This window comes from Oncorhynchus masou, chromosome 24, assembly GCF_036934945.1.
Source record: "Oncorhynchus masou masou isolate Uvic2021 chromosome 24, UVic_Omas_1.1, whole genome shotgun sequence".
Lineage (NCBI taxonomy): Eukaryota > Metazoa > Chordata > Actinopteri > Salmoniformes > Salmonidae > Oncorhynchus > Oncorhynchus masou.
The window spans coordinates 20,170,698-20,191,703 of record NC_088235.1 but is presented as its reverse complement, the minus strand read 5'-3'; the positions used below and the strand labels follow the sequence as shown (position 1 = coordinate 20,191,703).

The window sequence follows — 21,006 nt, the reverse complement described above, 5'->3', positions numbered from 1 at the left end:
TAAACTTATCTTATAAAACACAATCAATCATAATCACTAGTTAACTTGTTATGGTATAGGGACGCTTGCGTCCCACTTGGCCAAAAGCCAGGGAAAATGCAGCGCGGCAAATTCAAATAAAATTATATAAAAATCAAACTTTCATTAAATCACACATGTAAGATACTAAATTAAAGCTACACTCGTTGTGAATCCAACCAACATGTCAGATTTTAAAAAGGCTTTTCGGCAAAAGCATAAGAAGCTATTATCTGATGATAGCACAACAGTAAACAAAGAGAGTGGCATATTTCAACCCTGCAGGCGCTAAACAAAAAGCAGAAATAAAATATAAAACATGCCTTACCTTTGACTAGCTTCTTTTGTTGGCACTCCAATATGTCCCATAAACATCACAATTGGTCCTTTTGTTCGATTAATTCCGTCCATATATATCCAAAATGTCCATTTATTTGGTGCGTTTGATCCAGAAAAAAACAGCTTCCAAATTGCGCAACGTCATTACAAAATCTCAAAAGTTCCTGTAAACTTTGCCAAAACATTTCAAACTACTTTTGTAATACAACTTTAGGTATTTTTAAACATTAATAATCAACCAAATTGAAGACGGGTCTATCTGTGTTCAATATAGGAAGACAACAAACCAACGTTACTTTTCAAGTCTTTCGCAACTCTCAACAGTGTTACCCATTTCCTAGATGGCCATACTTCTTCATTGCACAAAGGAATAACCTCAACCAAATTCCAAAGACTGGTGACATCCAGTGCAAGCGGTAGGAACTGAAAAAAACTGCCTAAGAAATATTGTTTCCCAATGAGAACTCACTGAACAGACAGAGACCTAAAACAAAAAATTCTGAACTGTTAGTCCTCTGGGTTTTGTCTGCTACATAAGTTCTGTTATACTCACAGACATGATTCAAACAGTTTTAGAGTGTTTTCTATCCACATCTACTAATAATATGCATATCTTATATTCTTGGCATGAGTAGCAGGAAATTGAAATTGGGCACGCTATTTATCCAAAAGTGAAAATGATGACCCCTATACCTTAAGTTAACTACACATGGTTGATGATATTACTTGATATTATCTAGCGTGTCCTGCGTTGCATATCATCTGACTGAGCATACAAGCATTTAAGTCATCAAGTATTTAAGTATCTGACTGAGCGGTGGTAGGCAGAAGCAGGCTTGTAAACATTCATTCGAACAGCACTTTTGTGAGTTTTGCCAGCAGCTCTTCGTTGTGCGTCAAGCATTGCTCTGTTTATGACTTCAAGCCTATCAACTCCCGAGATGAGGCTGGTGTAACCGAAGTGAAATGGCTAGCTAGTTAGGGCGCGCTAATAGTGTTTCAAACGTCACTCGCTCTGAGCCTTCTAGTAGTTGTTCCCCTTGCTCTGCATGGGGCCCAAAAATACAGATTTCCGATTGTTATGAAAACTTGAAATCGGTCCTAATTAATCGGCCATTCCGATTAATCGGTCGACCTCTAGTCCTGACTCTCTGTGGTCATTAAAGATACCATGGCACTTATCGTAAGAGTAGGGGTGTTAACCCCGGTGTCCTGGCTAAATTCCCAATCTGGCCAACAAACCATCACGGTCACTTAATAATCACCAGTTTACAACTGGCTCATTCATCCCCCCCTCTCCCTTGTAACTATTCCCCAGGTCGTTGCTGCAAATGAGAATGTGTTCTCAGTCAACTTACCTGGTAAAATAACAGATAAATAAAATTAAAATAAAAAATAGAGGGAAATAGAGTCCTATAATTCCTATAATAACTGCAACCTAAAACTTCTTACCTGGGAATATTGAAGACTCATGTTACAGTTGTTTACGATTGCTTACACACAAAAATTTAACTTTTCCCACAATTAGCAAAACCTTACACTCAAGGAGCAAAACACAAGGCTAGATTTGCACAACTGTAAGCACATTGTCAGCTTCACACTATTTGCAAAACATTACACACAGTGATTTGCACAACAGTAAACACACTTGTATACATCAGACACAGAAGTTTATCATGATGTAACTTCCTTGCAATTCCAAAGAACTGACTGTCAAATTAACACACCTATGAGCCAATCTGTTAAACACAGCCATCAGGTGCACAAACACATTATTGCTAAATTGTAGACACACCAATCAGGTTTAAGCACTATAAAAATGCAGCAGGTAGGTTCACCAGCCTTCAACCAAAATGGAAGGAGTCAGAAGAAGAGTGAGGGTGAGAGGAGGAGAAGGATGTAGATGAACAGGCAGAGGCCAAGCCAGAGGTCGAGGAAGACCTGAAGCAGGAGGAGAATGTGCACAAAGAAGAAGAGGACCAAACTCATCAAATGACATTCGTGCAACACTAGTGGACCCTGTTGTGAACCACGGATTGACGCCGAGGGAGGCTGGACTGAGAGTTCAGCCAAATCTTAGCAGTGGCATCTGTCATAAGGACTTTTCCCATATTCACGCAAGAACAAGAGAGAGATAATAAACATGGTTTTGGCCAATAATGCTATCAGGCTCAGAACTACAAGCCAACATTATCGGTGACCATGCCATTTTCAATAATGTCCATCAGGCTCAGAGAACTACAAGCCAACATTATCGGTGACCTTGCCACTTTCAATAATGTCCATCAGGCTCAGAGAACTACAAGCCAACATTATCGGTGACCTTGCCATTTTCAATAATGCTATCAGGCTCAGAGAACTACAAGCCAACATTATCGGTGACCTTGCCATTTTCAATAATGCTATCAGGCTTAGAGAACTACAAGCCAACATTATCAGTGACCATGCCATTTTCAATAATGTCCATCAGGCTCAGAGAACTACAAGCCAACATTATCAGTGACCATGCCATTTTCAATAATGTCCATCAGGCTCAGAGAACTACAAGCCAACATTATCAGTGACCATGCCATTTTCAATAATGTCCATCAGGCTCAGAGAACTACAAGCCAACATTATCAGTGACCATGCCATTTTCAATAATGTCCATCAGGCTCAGAGAACTACAAGCCAACATTATCAGTGACCATGCCATTTTCAATAATGTCCATCAGGCTCAGAGAACTACAAGCCAACATTATTGGTGACCATGCCATTTTCAATAATGTCCATCAGGCTCAGAGAACTACAAGCCAACATTATCAGTGACCATGCCATTTTCAATAATGTCCATCAGGCTCAGAGAACTACAAGCCAACATTATCGGTGACCATGTCATTTTCAATAATGTCCATCAGGTCTCTCAGTCAACACTGGCACACATCCTGAAAAGACATCAGGTTCAAATGAAACAACTTTATCGAGTGCCTTTTGAGCGGAATTCAGAAAGGGTGAAACGGCTGCAGCAGGAGTATGTGGAGGTTTGTATTGTTCACTTTAGCACTGTGATGTTGCATACTGCACACATGACTTTTTTTACATTGACTGTATACTAGACCTTTCCTGAACTACACAATCTAGTCTTTCACTGTATTTCAGGGAGTTTTGCAGATGGATGCTGAGGAAATCCTGCATGAATTCATATACAGTGGATCAAAAAAGTATTTAGTCAGCCACCCATTGTGCAATTTCTCCCACTTAAAAAGATGAAAGAGGCCTGTAATTTTCATCATAGGTACACTTCAACTATCCTGATAGGATAAGTAATCCTTCTCAAAATGATTTAGATGCACTATTGTAAAGTGGCTGTTCCACTGGATGTCAGAAGGTGAATTCACCAATTTGTAAGTCGCTCTGGATAAGAGCGTCTGCTAAATGACTTAAATGTAATGTAAATGTAAATGACAGACAAAATTAGAAAAAATCCAGAAAATCCTATTGTAGGATTTTTAATGAATTTATTTGCAAATTATGGTGGAAAATAAGCATTTTGGTCAATAACAAAAGTTTATCTCAATACTTTGTTATATACCCTTTGTTGGCAATGACAGAGGTCAAACGTTTTCTGTAAATCTTCACAAGGTTTTCACACACTGTTGCTGGTATTTTGGCCCATTCCTCCATGCAGATCTACTCTAGAACAGTGATGTTTTGTGACAGCGGCCAGCATACAAAAGCATTCCAAACATTTTCCAACCAAGCAGAGGCGTCAAAAAAGTCAGAAATAGCAATAAAATAAATCACTTACCTTTGAAGATCTTCCTCTTTTTGCAATCTCAAGGGTCTCAGCTACATAACAAATGCTCCTTTTGTTCGATAAAGTCTTTCTTTATATCCCAAAAAAGTCAGTATAGTTGGCAAACTTGATTCAATAATACACCGTTTTCCCTCGTTCAAAATGCATACAAATGAATCCCAAAAGTCACCAATAAACTTCGTCCAAACAAGTCAAACAACATTTCTAATCAATCCTCAGGTACCCTAATATGTAAAAAATGCAAAAATTTAAGACAGAGAATAGTATGTTCATTACCGGAGATAAATAACGAAGTGCACGCCCTCACCGACTCGTACCACAACACTATAGCCAAATGGGAGCCACTTAGAAAAACTACAAATTCCAACATATTTTTCATAAAAACAGAGCTGAAACTCTTTCTAATGACTGCTGACATCAACTGGAAGCCCGAGGAACTGCAATCTGGGAGGTATTCCTTTGTTATTCCCATAGACAGCCATTATAATGAGTGGTGAGCTCAAAAAAATAAATTCCCAGATGGATTCTACTCGGGTTTTCACCTGCTATATCTATTCTGTTATATTCACAGACATTAACTTCAGAGTGTTATCTATTCAATAATACCACTTAAATGCATATCCTAGCTTCTGGGCCTGAGTAACAGGCAGTTTACTTTGGGCGCGCCAGTCATCCAAAATACTGAATACTGCCACCGGCCCTCACTAGGGTACCCGTTATAAAAATTCTTAAAAAATAAGTGTTGTAAATCGGTTTAAAGATGAACTTCTTGTTAATCCAACCACGATGCCAGATTTAAAAGGCTTTACAGCGAAAACATACCATGTGATCATCTGAGAACAGCGCCCAGCAGACAAATCATTACAAACAGTTAATAAATGTCCGATAAAGTCCCACTTTATAGCCAAAAACCTCAGTTTTGTTCATACGTTTTCTTCAGCAATCCACAGGCTCAAACGCAGTCACAAAAGGTAGACGAAAAATCCAAATAGTGTCCGTAAAGTTCGTAGAAACATGTCAAACGATGTTTATAATCAATCCTCAGGTTGTTTTTATTCTAAATAATCGATAATATTTCAACCGGACAATAACGTTGTCAATATAAAAGGTAAACACGAAAAGCGCGCACTTGAAAAACCTCTGGGACACTGTAGGGTCCACTCATGCAGAGTGGTCTTAATCTCTCATTTTTCAGAATACGAGCCTGAAACAATTTCTAAAGACTGTTGACATCTAGTGGAAGCCATAAGAAGTGCAATTTGAATCCTACGGCAATGGATACTGTAATGGCATTCAATAGAAAACTACAAACATTTAAAAAATCCCACTTCCTGGATGGATTTTTCTCAGTTTTTTTCCTGCCAAATCAGTTCTGTTATACTCAGACATTATTTTAACTGTTTTGGAAACTTTAGAGTGTTTTCTATTATATGCATATCCTAGCTTCTGGGTCTGAGTAGCAGGCAGTTTCCGTTGGGCACGCTTTTCATCCGGAGGTGAAAATAGTCCCCCCTCTACCCTTGTGAAGTTAAAGGTTCAATGCAGCTGTTTAAAAAAAATCTTATTATCAAATTATTTGTAACAATTAAGTACCTTACTATCTAGGTTGCCATACAATTGGTGACAGATTTTCAATGTGAATATTCAAAAATCTTCATAAAAACAAAATGCACATTTTCCCACCAGAGATGTGTTTCCATCAAATTGATTTGTTGTGGATAAAAGGCTGTGCGTGAGGACGCAGTGCACATGAAAACAACTTTTGCGTTGAAATTCCCTTGAACTGAATACAAAATCCAAGTAAAATGGGTTTAAATCACATTTTCAACTCATAAAATGTTGCGTTATATAAATGAGTCATTGCAGATGGCGCCGATGGATATGGCCGCCTTGTTTCAGGCTTCTAAGCAACTTTACAGTATTATATTTGTAATGTTATTTCTCACATTATTGGCCCAGAACGTCCTTTGCATTATTACATACAGCTGGAAAGAAGTTTTAGATATCAGAGAGGCAGTAACTCACCAGTATTTTGACCAAGAATACGACTTTCCTGAATTGGATCCTTTTTTCGTACCTTCCAAGGCGATTTAACTTATCACAGAGGCAGCTCCAAGATTCCGCCGGCGGAGAAGAGGTATTTGGAGATGACTTTTAGTCCGACTCAGGAGGCGTGCACACCATCCACCACTTCCGGGTTTATTACTCGCTAATGTTCAGTCCCTGAGCAATAAAGTTGACGAGCTCAGGGCGAGGATCTCCTTCCAGATAGATATCAGGGACTGTAACATACTCTGTTTCACGGAATCATGGCTCCCTCTGGATTTACTGTCCTCGTCCATACAACCAGCTGGTTTTTCAATACATTGTGTAGATAGGAATAAATAATTATCCGGTAGGATGAAAGGCGGAGGTGTATGTTTCATGATTATAAAATAAAAGAGAGCCGCACACTCTAGTAGCTCAGATGCAAAAACAGCCAAGCTGTCTTCATCAGGGTATAATCACAAACACTGCGGGATGACTCATTTATATAGTGTCAAAAGACATGGCCAAGAGTGGCCTAATATCATTGGTTAATTATCAAATATTAAAATGTCATACAAAGAACAGCATACAAACAACAAATGGATAGCATACGATCATAAATTCATTTGACTACACAAGCTTACAAACAATTACAATGGCAAAGTCACAATAATCACAAGAATGGCTTCAGATCAAAGTCTAGGTTGAGACTTTGATCCAGGCAGCCTCTCATTTTAACAATAAATTATCAGGGAAATCGATCCCAATCAAAGGTGTTATTACGTTGCTAGCTAGCAACTTACCCTGGCTTCTACTGCATTCGGGTAACAGGCAGGCTCCTCGTGGAGTGCAATGAGAAGCAGGTGGTTAGAGCGTTGGACTCGTTAACTGTAAGGTTGCAAGATTACATCCCCCGAGCTGACAAGGTGAAAATCTGTCAGAAAATTCTGCCCCTGAACAAGGCAGTTAACCCACCGTTCCTAGGCAGTCATTGAAAATAAGAATGTGTTCTTAACCGACTTGCATAGTTAAATAAAGGTATACATTTTTTTTTAAATCGGCAAAATCAGCGCCCAAAAATAGATTTCCGATTGTTAAGAAAACAAAAAAATCGGCCCTAATTAATCGGCCATTCCGTTTAATTGGTCAACCTCTAGTTTGGAACTCTTATTGGTCTATTAACTCATTTACCATATGGTGATGTCGCCATGGAAGGCCAAAAATCCCTCACACAAAAACAGGCTGAAATTTCAGGTGGTGTTTTCAAACAGCTCTTACACTAAAAGGGCATTATTATAATGTTCACAAGTTCACAGTGTTATTCCAAACTCATAGTGTAGAAATATAGATAAAACAACGGAAAATCACATGTTTGACTTGATATGGAATTTTGTTATCAATGTTCAGAAATTTCAATTATTCTAAATGGTCAGCAACCCAGAATTTGTAAAGTTCTGGTTTAAATGAAACAGACAGAATTCCCAGCTTACAAAAGTCAAATCAAATGTTTATTCACGAGAGCTCTGCAGTTCATATACAAAGACATTCCTTTTATACCATGCTTCTTATTTACGCACACACATGCACACTAACATTTGGAGAGCTGTCTTCTCCAGAATTCTCACCACTCTATATTACTACCCAGACGACAGTTCCATTCCCCCAAGATTAGGGGAAACTTAGTGTAGGATGCAGTATACAGTATATACATAAACATGAAGTCGGAAGTTTACATACTCGTAGGCTGGAGTCATTAAAACTCGTTTTTCAACCACTCCACAAATTTCTTGTTAACAAACCATAGTTTTGGCAAGTCGGTTAGGACATCTACTTTGTGCATGACACAAGTAATTTTTCCAACAACTTTTTACAGATTATTTCACTGTATCACAATTCCAGTGGGTTAAAAGTTTACATACATTAAGTTGACTGTGCCTCCAAGCAACTTGAACAATTCAGAAAATGATGTCTTGGCTTTAGAAGCCTATGATGGGCTAATTGACATTATTTGAGTCAATTGGATATGTACCTGTGGATGTATTTCAAGGCCTACCTTCAAACTCAGTGCCTCTTTGCTTGACATCATGGGAAAAATCAAAAGGAATCAGCCAAGATCTCAGACAAATAATTGTAGATCTCCACATGTCTGGTTCATCTTTGGGAGCAATTTCCAAATGTCTGAAGGTACCACATTCATCTGTACAAACAATAGTACGCAAGTATAAACACAATGGGACAGGAAGGAGACGTGTTCTGTCTCCTAGAGATGAATGTACTTTGGTGCGAAAAGTGCAAATCAATCAAGATGCTGGAGGACACAGGTACAAAAGTATCTATATCCACAGTAAAACGAGTCCTTTTTCGATATAACCGGAAAGGCCGTTAAGCAAGGAAGAAGCCACTGCTCCAAAACCGCCATAAAAAAAACAGACTATGGTTTGCACCTGCACATGAGGACAAAGATCGTACTTTTTGGAGAAATCATCTGGTCTGATGAAACAAAAATAGCACTGTTTGGCCATAATGACCATCGTTATGTTTGGAGGAAAAAGGGGGATGCTTGCAAGCCAAAGAACACCATCCCAACCGTGAAGCACGGGGGTGGCAGCATCATGTTGTGGGAGTGCTTTGCTGCAGGAGTGACTGTGGAACTTCACAAAATAGATGGCATCATGAGGTAGGAAAATTATGTGGATATATTGAGTGTAACGGCTGTCGTGGAAAGAAGTTGAGGACGAATGCGCAGCGTGGTACGTGTTCATCTTTTTTATAAAGTAAACTGAACACTGAATAACAAAACAACTAAGAAACAACCAGGAACAGTTTTGTCTGGTGTAGACACACAAAGACTGAAAACAACCACCCACAAAACACAATGGAAAACAGGCTACCTAAATATGGTTCTCAATCAGGGACAACGATTGACAGCTGCCTCTGATTGAGAACCATACCAGGCCAAACACAGAAATAGGAAATAATAGACAAACTAACATAGACAACCCACCCAACTCACGCCCTGACCATACTAAAACAAAAGACAAAACAAAGGAACTAAGGTCAGAACGTGACATTGAGGGTATGTAAACTTCTGTCCCACTGGGAGTGTGATAAAATAAATAAACGCTGAAATAAATCATTCTCTCTACTATTATTCTGACATTTTACATTCTTAAAATAAAGTGGTGATCCTAATTTACCTAATACAGGGAATTTTTACTAGGATTAAATGTCAGGAATTGTGAAAAACTGAGTTTAAATGCATTTGGCTAAGGTGTATCTAAACTTCCGACTTCAACTGTAGGTAAGATCATTTCCTTTTGAATTTCTCATCAAATGTAAAATGTTCCTGTTTTGATACATTTAATATAGTGAGTTAGGTCTGCTCTATATCAAATTAGCATACCCCCTGAGTCCCTTCCCTGTTTCACACCTGGTAGGTTGGTGGATGGGATTTCCAGCTCTCTGTAACCTATAGTGCAACCAGTGGATCTGTCTCCTCTATACCATGTTTCTTGTAGGATGACAATGTCTGTATTTCTGATTTCTTTGGTGAGGTCAAGGTTCCCGCTCTTTAGGCCAAAGGCAGATGACCTCAGGCCTTGGGTATTCCAGGAAGATATAGTGAAGGCTTTGTGTTCCATAAAGTGTCAAATGTTGTTGGTTGTGTGGTTTGGCCTCAGACCAGTAAGTGTTAGCAGAGCCTGCTGAGCATCTGGTACATTGCCAATGCTCACGGCCTGGGTGTATGTGTGAGTTCCATGTTGGGGCCTTTTGTGGGAGTGGGTGGCATGGGGTGGGCAGGAGGGGCATAGGTCTGATCTGAGGGGGCCTAAATGAGGTGTGGGCATGGTTGACGTGGGGGGTGTTGATTGGTTGGGGGTGTGGATGTGGCTGGGGGTGCTGTGGTCTGGATGTAAGTCCTCTGAGCGTGGGTCCTCTATGTGTAGGTCCAGGGGGGGGTCCCGCTGGCCTGGGTGGGGTGTCTATTGATCTGTTGCTCCCGTGTGGAGTGTTGGGGATACGTTTGAGAGCAATGTCCTTTAGGGTCCGGGCAAAGGTGGGCACTGCTGCCTTGTAGAGGTGGACCTGGTCATGGACCCAGTCCAGGGTGGAGTGGTGGGCCAGGTAAACATTTGGTTTTGAGGCACAGTCATGGGAAATACTTGCGTTTACCCGCTGAATGGTAGCAGGGTGGAAGTATTTTTGTGGTAGCAAGGTGGAGATAACCACTTTTGGCGTTTGGGAAAGTAGAAGAAGCTTTTTCAATCAATCTCTCTCGCTCTCTCTCTCTCAGGATGACATATGGTTGGAGTGAGTAGCGTAGCAGAGATGAGTCTCACATCATGGTTCCTGGTGAGCAGCGGGGGCACTCGTCGCCGTCTGCCCCTGGAGATGATCTTCGTCGGCCGAGACGACTGCGAGCTCATGCTGCAGGTGAGCATGGCTCCAATTGATACAACACGTTACAGCATCACATGATACAACAGAACCTTTTACAACATAACATGAACAACACAACCTTTTACAGCATCACATGATACAACACAACCTTTTACAGCATCACATGATACAACACAACCTTTTACAGCATCACATGATACAACACAACCTTTTACAGCATCACATGATACAACACAACCTTTTACAGCATTACATGATACAACAGAACCTTTTACAACATAACATGAACAACACAACCTGTTACAACACCACACATCATACAACACAACATGATATGACACACCATGACAGAACACAACATGATATGACACCATGACACAACATGATACAACTTAACACAACATGATACAACACAACATGATACAAGACAACATGATACAGTACAACATGATACAGCACAACATGACACAAAAAAACATGATACAACACCACACAAAAAAACATGATACAACATAACACAACACATGATACATGACAACATGATGCAACACACCAGGACACAAAACAACATGATACAGCACACCATGATACAACATGATACAATACAACACACCATGTTACAGCACAACATGATACACATTACATTTTTACTAGGATTAAATGTCAGGAATTGTGAAAAACTGAGTTTCATATATTTGGCTGAGGTGTATGTAAACTTCTGACTTCAACTGTACATACACCTCAGCCTCAATACATTTAAACTCAATTTCACAATTCCTGAATATTTAATCTGAGTAAAAATTCCATATTTTAGGTCAGTTAGGATCATCACTTCATTTTAAGAATGTGAAATGTCAGAATAATATTAGTGAGAATAATTCATTTCAGCTTTTATTTCTTTCATCACATTCCCAGTGGGTCAGAAGTCTACATACAATCAATAAGTATTTGGTAGCATTGCCTTTGAATTGTTTAACTTGGGTCAAATGTTTTGGGTAGCCTTCCACAAGCTTCCCACAACTCCTGACAGAGCTGGTGTAACGGAATCAAGTTTGTAGGCCTCCTTGCTCGCACACGCTTTTTCAGTTCTGCCCACAAATGTTCTATGCGATTGAGGTCAGGGCTTTGTGATGGCCACTCCAATACCTTGACTTTGTTGTCCTTAAGCCATTTTGCTACAACTTTGGAAGTATGCTTGGGGTCATTGTCCATTTGGGAGACCCATTTGCGACTAAGCTTTAACTTCCTGACTGATGTTTTGAGATGTTGCTTCAATGTATCCACATAATTTTCCCTACCTCATGATGCCATCAATTTTGTGAAGTGCACCAGTCCCTCCTGCAGCAAAGCACCCCCACAACATGATGCTGCCACCTCCGTGCTTCACAGTTGCAAGCCTCCCCCTTTTTCCTCCAAACATAACAATGGTCATTATGGCCAAACAGTTCTATTTTTCTTTCATCAGACCAGAGGACATTTCTCCAAAAAGTACGATCTTTGTCCCCATGTGCAGAAAAAAATGTAGTCTGTTTTATTTATTGCGGTTTTGGAGCATTGGCTTCTTCCTTGCTGAGCGGTCTTTCAGGTTATGTCGGTATAGGACTCATTTTACTGTGGATATAGATGCTTTTGTACCTGTGTCCTCCAGCATCTTCACAGGGTCCTTTGCTGTTGTTATGGGATTGATTTGCACTTTTCGCACCAAAGTACATTAACTTCTTGGCTCACCCATCCCGTTAACGGGATAATTTTCGTCAACATCCGCTGAATTGCAGAGCGCCAAATTAAAATTTAATTACTCAAAATATAACATTTTCACGAAATCACAAGTGCAATATAGCAAAACACAGTTTAGCTTGTTGTTCAACCACCTGGTGTGTCAGATTTCAGAAAATCTTTACAGCAAAAGCTATCCAAGCGTTTATGTTAGGACATCTCTCTCAGCAGACAAAACATTACTAACAGCTAGCAAGTATTCACGAAAGTCAGAAAAGCAATGAAATGAATCGCTTACCTTTTTTTATTATTTTTTATTATTATATATATTTTTTTTACCCGTTTTCTCCCCAATTTCGTGGTATCCAATTGTTTTAGTAGCTACTATCTTGTCTCATCGCTACAAGTCCCGTACGGTCTCGGGAGAGATGAAGGTTGAAAGTCTTGCGTCCTCCGATACACAACCCAACCAAGCTGCACTGCTTCTTAACACAGCGCCATCCAACCTGGAAGCCAGCCGCACCAATGTGTCGGAGGAAACACCGATCTTTGGATGTTTGCACTCACGAGACTCCCAGTTACACAATAAATGTTTATTTTGTTCCATAAACATAATTTTTATATCCAAAATACCTCCTTGGTTGGCGCGTTATGTTCAGAAATCCACAGGCTCAAGCGGTCACGACGGGGCAGACAAAAATTCCAAATAGTATCCGTAAAGTTTATAGAAACATGTCAAACGTTTTTTATAATCAATCCTCCGGTTGTTTTTACAATAAATAATCGATCATTTTTCAACCGGACCGTAGCCTTTTCAATAGGAGAGAGATAGAAAATGTCTGCTCCAAGCTGTTGCGCATACAAAACTCTGCTGGCACCCAGCCATCCACTGACGTGATGTGATCCTTCTCACTCATTTTTCAGAATAAAAGCCTGAAACTATGTCTAAAGACTGTTCACACCATGTGGAAGCCATAGAGAAAGGAATCTGGTTGATATCCCTTTAAATGGAAGGAAGGCATGCAATGGAACCGAGAGGTTTCAGGGAAAACAGCACTTCCTGGTTGGATTTTCCTCAGGTTTTTGCCTGCAATATCAGTTCTGTTATACTCACAGACAATATTTTGACAGTTTTTGAAACGTTAGAGTGTTTTCTATCCTAATCTGACAATTATACACATATTCTAGATTCTGGGCCTGAGAAATTTCATCCAAACATCAAAATACTGGCCCCTACACTCAGAGGTTAATCTCTAGGAGACAGAACACGTCTCCTTCCTGAGCGGTATGATGTGGCCCCATTGTGTCTATTCTTGCGTACTATTGTTTGTACAGGTGAACGTGGTACCTTCAGGCGTTTGGAAATTGCTCCCAAGGATGAACCAAACTTGTAGAGGTTTACAATTTTTTGGGCTTATTTCCTTTTGATTTTCCCATAATGACAAACAAAGAGGCACTGAGTTTGAAGGTAGGCCTTGAAATATATCCACAGGTACACCTCCAATTGACTCAAATGATGTCAATTAGCCTATCAGAAGCTTCTAAAGCCATGACATACTTTTCTGGAATTTTCCAAGCTGTTTAGAGGCACAGTCAACTTAGTGTATGTAAATTTCTGACCCACTGGAATTGTAATGCAGTGAAATATAAGTGAAATAATCTGTCTGTAAACAATCGTTTGAAAAATGACTTGTGTCATGCACAAAGTAGATGTCCTAACCGACTTCCCAAAACTATAGTTTGTTAACAAGAAATGTGTGGAGTGCTTGAAAAACGAGTTTAATGACTCCAACATAAGTGTATGTAAACTTCCGACTTCAACTGTATATGGGTTTATGTGTGTGCCTGTGTCTGTACGTGTGTGTGTGTGTGTGTGTGTGTGTGTGTGTGTGTGTGTGTGTGTGTGTGTGTGTGTGTGTGTCCGCGCATGCACGTGTGTGATCGAGAAAGTCTCAGACAGAGATGTTTCTAGAAAGTGGGGCAGATACATGTTGAGTTAGGTCCATCCAGACAGGTGGGCTCCTTAGGAAGTAGAGTGGCTGCTGCATTTTAAAGTGTGGAGCAGAGAATGGGTGTGGTGTAGCTGCATATATCATGGAATGTCTTTAGGGCTTGATTCAATCCGTATCGTGGAAGATCCGCGGTATTGCACGAGTGAAATTTAAAGGGAATTCTCCCACGTTCACGGAAACTGTATTGACTGTACATGCTGCATATGTCTCATGTCTCATGCAAAATTATTCAGCCCCCTTAAGTTAATACTTTGTAGCGCCACCTTTTGCTGCAATTACAGCTGTAAGTCGCTTGGGGTATGTCTCTATCAGTTTTGCACATCGAGAGACTGAAATTTTTTCCCATTCCTCCTTGCAAAACAGCTCAGTAAGGTTGGATGGAGAGCATTTGTGAACAGCAGTTTTCAGTTCTTTCCACAGATTCTCGATTGGATTCAGGTCTGGACTTTGACTTGGCCATTCTAACACCTGGATATGTTTATTTTTGAACCATTCCATTGTAGATTTTGCTTTATGTTTTGGATCATTGTCTTGTTGGAAGACAAATCTCCGTCCCAGTCTCAGGTCTTTTGCAGACTCCATCAGGTTTTCTTCCAGAATGGTCCTGTATTTGGCTCCATCCATCTTCCCATCAATTTTAACCATCTTCCCTGTCCCTGCTGAAGAAAAGCAGGCCCAAACCATGATGCTGCCACCACCATGTTTGACAGTGGGTATGGTGTGTTCAGGGTGATGTGCTGTGTTTTTTTTACGCCAAACATAACGTTTTGCATTGTTGCCAAAATGTTCAATTTTGGTTTCATCTGACCAGAGCACCTTCTTCCACATGTTTGGTGTGTCTCCCAGGTGGCTTGTGGCAAACTTTAAACAACACTTTTTATGGATATCTTTAAGAAATGGCTTTCTTCTTGCCACTCTTCCATAAAGGCCAGATTTGTGCAATATACGACTGATTGTTGCCCTATGGATAGAGTCTCCCACCTCAGCTGTAGATCTCTGCAGTTCATCCAGAGTGATCATGGGCCTCTTGGCTGCATCTCTGATCAGCCTTCTCCTTGTATGAGCTGAAAGTTTAGAGGGACGGCCAGATCTTGGTAGATTTGCAGTGGTCTGATACTCCTTCCATTTCAATATTATCGCTTGCACAGTGCTCCTTGGGATGTTTAAAGCTTGGGAAATCTTTTTGTATCCAAATCCGGCTTTAAACTTCTTCACAACAGTATCTCGGATCTGCCTGGTGTGTTCCTTGTTCTTCATGATGCTCTCTGCGCTTTTAACGGACCTCTGAGACTATCACAGTGCATTTATACGGAAACTTGATTACACACAGGTGGATTGTATTTATCATCATTAGTCATTGAGGTCAACATTGGATCATTCAGAGATCCTCACTGAACTTCTGGAGAGAGTTTGCTGCACTGAAAGTAAAGGGGCTGAATAATTTTGCACGCCCAATTTTTCAGTTTTTGATTTGTTAAAAAAGTTTGAAATATCCAATAAATGTCGTTCCACTTCATGATTGTGTCCCACTTGTTGATTCTTCACAAAAAAATACAGTTTTATATCTTTATGTTTGAAGCCTGAAATGTGGCAAAAGTTCGCAAAGTTCAAGGGGGCCGAATACTTTCGCAAGGCACTGTAGGTTTCAAAGCAACAGCAATGGTATAAAACTAATTGTTAAACCTATTGTTTGTATGTCAACCCTTAAAATAGTGTCACAGTACAACTTAAATAGAATATATTAATGTACTTTATGTGCTCCTTGATGTCAACTCTGAATCTAACTAAATGACACTTTCCAAGCCAACTTAAGTAGTTGATTACTCACTGGTCTGGTGTCTGCCAGGCCCTGGCTCTGTATAACGAAGAGTACATTTATTTTCAAGGAACTGAGTTGCCTGTGTGTGGCAATACTGACAGTGCTTCAGTCCTTAACTCTGAGCCACTAGAAACCCTAACTTCACAGACACTCTTGGAGACACAAATCAAGGAGTCCTCCTTCGACCTCCTCAATACTCAGTTTGTCCCTGTCTACAAATGAGCCTATAATTAAGCAGCAGGTCATTAATACATCAGCACATCACCAATAGGAGTTAGAAGGTACCATGCTAAAAGAAAGAAACAGCCGTTTCTAAAGAACAAGCAGTTCAGAGTGCAGCAAGATACTTCTCTCTGGCACTCTGCAGTTTTACTGCTGAAATCAGCAGGGTTGCAAGGAAAGGAACAAGGAGGCTGTTTTTCCAAACAGGGATCCTGTTTTCTAGGGTTTGTCTCTCTGATGACCTGGGGGAAAGAGAGGAGAAGACTGGGTACTTTGTTTAGTGTGAGTCTGCCAACGGAAAATACGCCAAGAGGTCCGGGCCATGTGACTGTTTTACTGGCCTCAGTCTTTTTGGTGTCACATGGGTGTCTCAGGAAGGTACGGGTTTAAGAGCCGTTGCATGGATTCCCAACACAAGGGTATCATACTCAAACCAGGACCACTCCCAACTTGACCGCTTCTAGTTAATAACAGTCAAATCTGGACCACTCCCAACTAGGCCGCTTCTAGTTAATAAAAGTCAAATCTGGACCACTCCCAACTAGGCCGCTTCTAGTTAATAACAGTAAAATCTGGACCACTCCCAACTAGGCCGCTTCTAGTTAATAAAAGTCAAATCTGGACCACTCCCAACTAGGCCGCTTCTAGTTAATAACAGTAAAATCTGGACCACTCCCAACTAGGCCGCTTCTAGTTAATAACAGTCAAACCAGGACCACTCCCAACTAGGCCGCTTCTAGTTAATAACAGTCAAATCTGGACCACTCCCAACTAGGCCACTTCTAGTTAATAAAAGTAAAATCTGGACCACTCCCAACTAGGCCGCTTCTAGTTAATAACAGTCAAATCTGGACCACTCCCAACTAGGACACTTCTAGTTAGCAACAGTCAAATATGGACCACTCCCAACTAGGCCTCATCTAGTTAATAATACTCAAATCTGGACCACTCCCAACTAGGCCTCATCTAGTTAATAACAGTCAAATCTGGACCACTCCCAACTAGGACTCATCTAGTTAATAATAGTCAAATCTGGACCACTCACAACTAGGCCTCATCTAGTTAATAACAGTCAAATCTGGACCACTCCCAACTAGGCCCCATCTAGTTAATAACAGTCAAATCTGGACCACTCCCAACTAGGCCTCATCTAGTTAATAACAGTCAAATCTGGATCACTCACAACTAGGCCTCATCTAGTTAATAACAGTCAAATCTGGATCACTCACAACTAGGCCACAGTCAAATTCCCCTCCTTCTACTTTCCCTACATGTTGTATCTTTCTTGGTTTGTGTGTTTGTGCTTCCATCGCTGTCTGTGAGAGAATTAAACAGGGCCTAACTGCTTTATGAATGGAAATATAATCTGACTTCAAGCAGAATTGTGTAAACAATACGTGTGATTCCTCCTCCAAACACTGACATTGTCACAATGTTGATGTTTAAACTTTCATGCACACACTGTTATCATCATGTCAAGTTCATCATTGATGTCAAGTTACCATTCAACAATATGTAACACCATTACTGACTGTGACTGTTGGGTTTGTGTTTACAGTCGCGGAGTGTTGACAAGCAGCATGCGGTCATCAACTATGAGGTGACCAGCGATGAGCACAAAGTCAAGGACCTGGGCAGCCTGAACGGGGTGAGTAAAAGGGGAGGAGAAGACATGTAAAAGGGTCAGAGGTTGTGCTTCATCTTTAGGCCAATCAAATTTTCTCCAGCTTTGACTTGAGAGGACAGGGCTGAGATAATTACCCCTTTATTTCACACCATTATCTTTTCACTGCAGAGAAAAACCATGTTGAAGTGCTCTTCCTGCCACATGGTGTGTGTGAGTCATGTGTTAGTTGTCCTAGTTCTGCTGATGGCTGTGTAACTTACTCAGTGTTTAGGCTAACCCACTAGCTTGGAACAACTGTGAAGCATTCTCCCAGGCAGGAAGCTGGAGTCATAAGCTCTTCCTCCTGAGTCATGCTTCAGGATTCCTCCCCTGTCGTTCGAGGGCCCACGGCGACAGGAAGTAGCGCTATATCCCATACTGGGCCAATCAGAGCCTGACTGCTGAATGTCCTGCACATCTTACTCATCTTTCTGATGGATCTACATCACATGCTGGGCCAATCAGAGCCTGACTGCTGAATGCCCTGCACATCTTACTCATCTTTCTGATGGATCTACATCACATGCTGGGCCAATCAGAGCCTGACTGCTGAATGCCCTGCACATCTTACTCATCTTTCTGATGGATCTACATCACATGCTGGGCCAATCAGAGCCTGACTGCTGAATGTCCTGCACATCTTACTCATCTTTATGATGGATCTACATCCCATACTGGACCAATCAGAGCTTGACTACTGAATGCCCTGCACATCTTACTCATCTTGACCAAGATGGCATAGCAGTAGGACGTGTGTGTTTGTCTTTGTTTTATCCCATGTCTTATCCCGTGTAAATAGCCATAATTAACCAGTCTTTTTCGCATATATCTTAATCTCACTTTCTGTCAACAAACAAAATATACTTTCCTGCAACCCACCTAACCCAATGTGGTAAGGAGCTGCTATTTTTATTCCTTATAACTAGAACTTCCATCAGGAGCTAGCCAGCCAACTAGGTACTAGTCTTTGTAAGCCACGGCTAGTGGTCTTCACCTTTTTCTCGGTCACCAAGCCAGCCTTAGCTCGGACAACACCTGCCATTCTCTATAGTGTGATAGCAACACAGAGCATATCGGACTGTTTCTCTCTTAACACATCGCCGGATTCTTGCCACTCTGGATCATTACACCGGCTCATCGCAGCTCGCTAGCTGCAAACGAGTGGCTACTGTTAGCTAACGCCTCTGTCCAGAAGCAAGCATCAGCGAGCCTTGAGATAGCCTCGAGCTAGGCCCATATACCAGCTAATTCTAGGGCTACAATACCTCCTTTGCCAATTGGCCTGGACCCTTTATTGTCGACACGGAGCCCCGCCTATCCATCACGACTGGACTGCCGAGGTGATCCTCCAGATGTGGTCTCAACAGGCTATTCTGTTATGTTGCCGAAGAACCATCTACTAGCCCCTGCCCGCTAGCTTTTCTGAACACTGTGTCCACCGCTCGCCTAGCGTAGTAGTGACTACCGAATGGCACCCTGACTAACCTATTGCTGTTCTTTTGACCCCATGATCACTCGGCTACACAGCTGATGCCCCCTGGACTGTTTCAATAACCCAGTACCTCATTTTGTTTATCTGTCGGCCCCAGCCTCCAACTCAGGTCCTGTTTGTACCGAACTAACCCGCTCTGCCCATTCATTGCCATTTACCCGTTGTTGTCTTAGCTCTCCTGATCAACACCTGTGATTGCTTTATACCTCTCTCTTATGTCAATATGCCTTGTCTGCTGCTGTCTTGGCCAGTTCTTATTGTTTTATTTCACTGTAGAGCCCTCAGTCCCACTCAAAATGCCTTAGACAGCTCTTTTGTCCCACCCCCACACATGCAGAGGCCTCACCTGGCTTAACTGGTGCCTCCAGAGACAAAACCTCTCTCATTGTCACTTAACGCCTGGGTTTATTTACACTGTACTCACATCCTACCGTATCATTGTCTGCACATTATGCCCTGAATCTATTCTACCACGCCCAGAATTCTGCTCCTTTTATTCCCTCTCCCCAACGCTCCAGATGACCAGTTCTTATAGCCTTTAGCCGTACCCTGATCCCCCCCAGTTCCACTCCTATTCCCCAATTGGTATCATTTGTAGACTTGGTTTCATGCATGTTAACATCAGAAGCCCCCTCCATAAGTTTTTTTTATTCACTGCTTTAGCACACTCCGCCAAGCCTGATGTCCTAACAGTGTCTGAATCCGGGCTTAGGAAGGCCACAAAAAATTCTGAAATGTCCATCCCCAACTGCAACATTTTCCACCAAGATAGAACTGCCAACGGGGGTGGAGTTACAATCTACTGCAGAGACAGCTTGCAAAGTTATGTCATGCTTTCCAGGTCTGTGCCCAAACAGTTCAAGCTTCAGAAATTTGCATCCTGTAGCACAAACTCCAAAAAGTTCTGGGACACTGTAAAGTCCATGGGGAATAAGAGCACCTCCTCCCAGCTGCCCACTGCACTGAGGCTAGGAAACACTGTCACCACCGATAAATCTACGATAATCGAGAATTTCAAAAATAATTTTTCTACAGCTGGCCATGCTTTACACCTGGCTACCCCTACCCCGGTCAACAGCTCCGCACCCCCCACAGAAACTTGCCCATTCTTCTCCCATTTCTCCTTCATCCAATTCCAGATAGCTGGTGTTCTGAAATAGCTACAAAATCTAGACCCCTACAATCTTACATTTATTTAACTAGGCAAGTCAGTTAAGAACAAATTCTTATTTTCAATGTCAGCCTAGGAACAGTGGGTTAACTGCCTTGTTCAGGAGCAGAAGAACAATTTTTTTACCTTTTCAGCTCAGGGATTTGATCTTGCAACCTTTTGGTTGCTAGTCCAACGCTCTTGCCACTATGCTACCTGCCACCCCAAAAATCAGCTGTGCTAGACAATCTGGACCCTCTCTTTCTAAAAATGATCCACCGCAATTGTTGTAACCCCTATTACTAGCCTGTTCAACCTCTCGTTCGTATCGTCTGAGATCCCTGACG

General features: G+C 41.3%; 1 protein-coding gene across 1 annotated transcript in view; it reads left to right on the top strand.

The window, feature by feature from the left end:
* Positions 1 to 21,006, top strand: part of LOC135511348 (centrosomal protein of 170 kDa-like) — a 32,918-nt gene that overhangs the window by 8,761 nt on the left and 3,151 nt on the right. Inside the window, exons 2-3 of the mRNA XM_064932892.1 lie at positions 10,476 to 10,615; positions 17,910 to 17,999. Of these exons, the coding sequence (XP_064788964.1) occupies positions 10,484 to 10,615; positions 17,910 to 17,999 (222 nt within the window). The 5' untranslated portion in view covers positions 10,476 to 10,483. The remainder of the gene's footprint in view (positions 1 to 10,475; positions 10,616 to 17,909; positions 18,000 to 21,006) is intronic.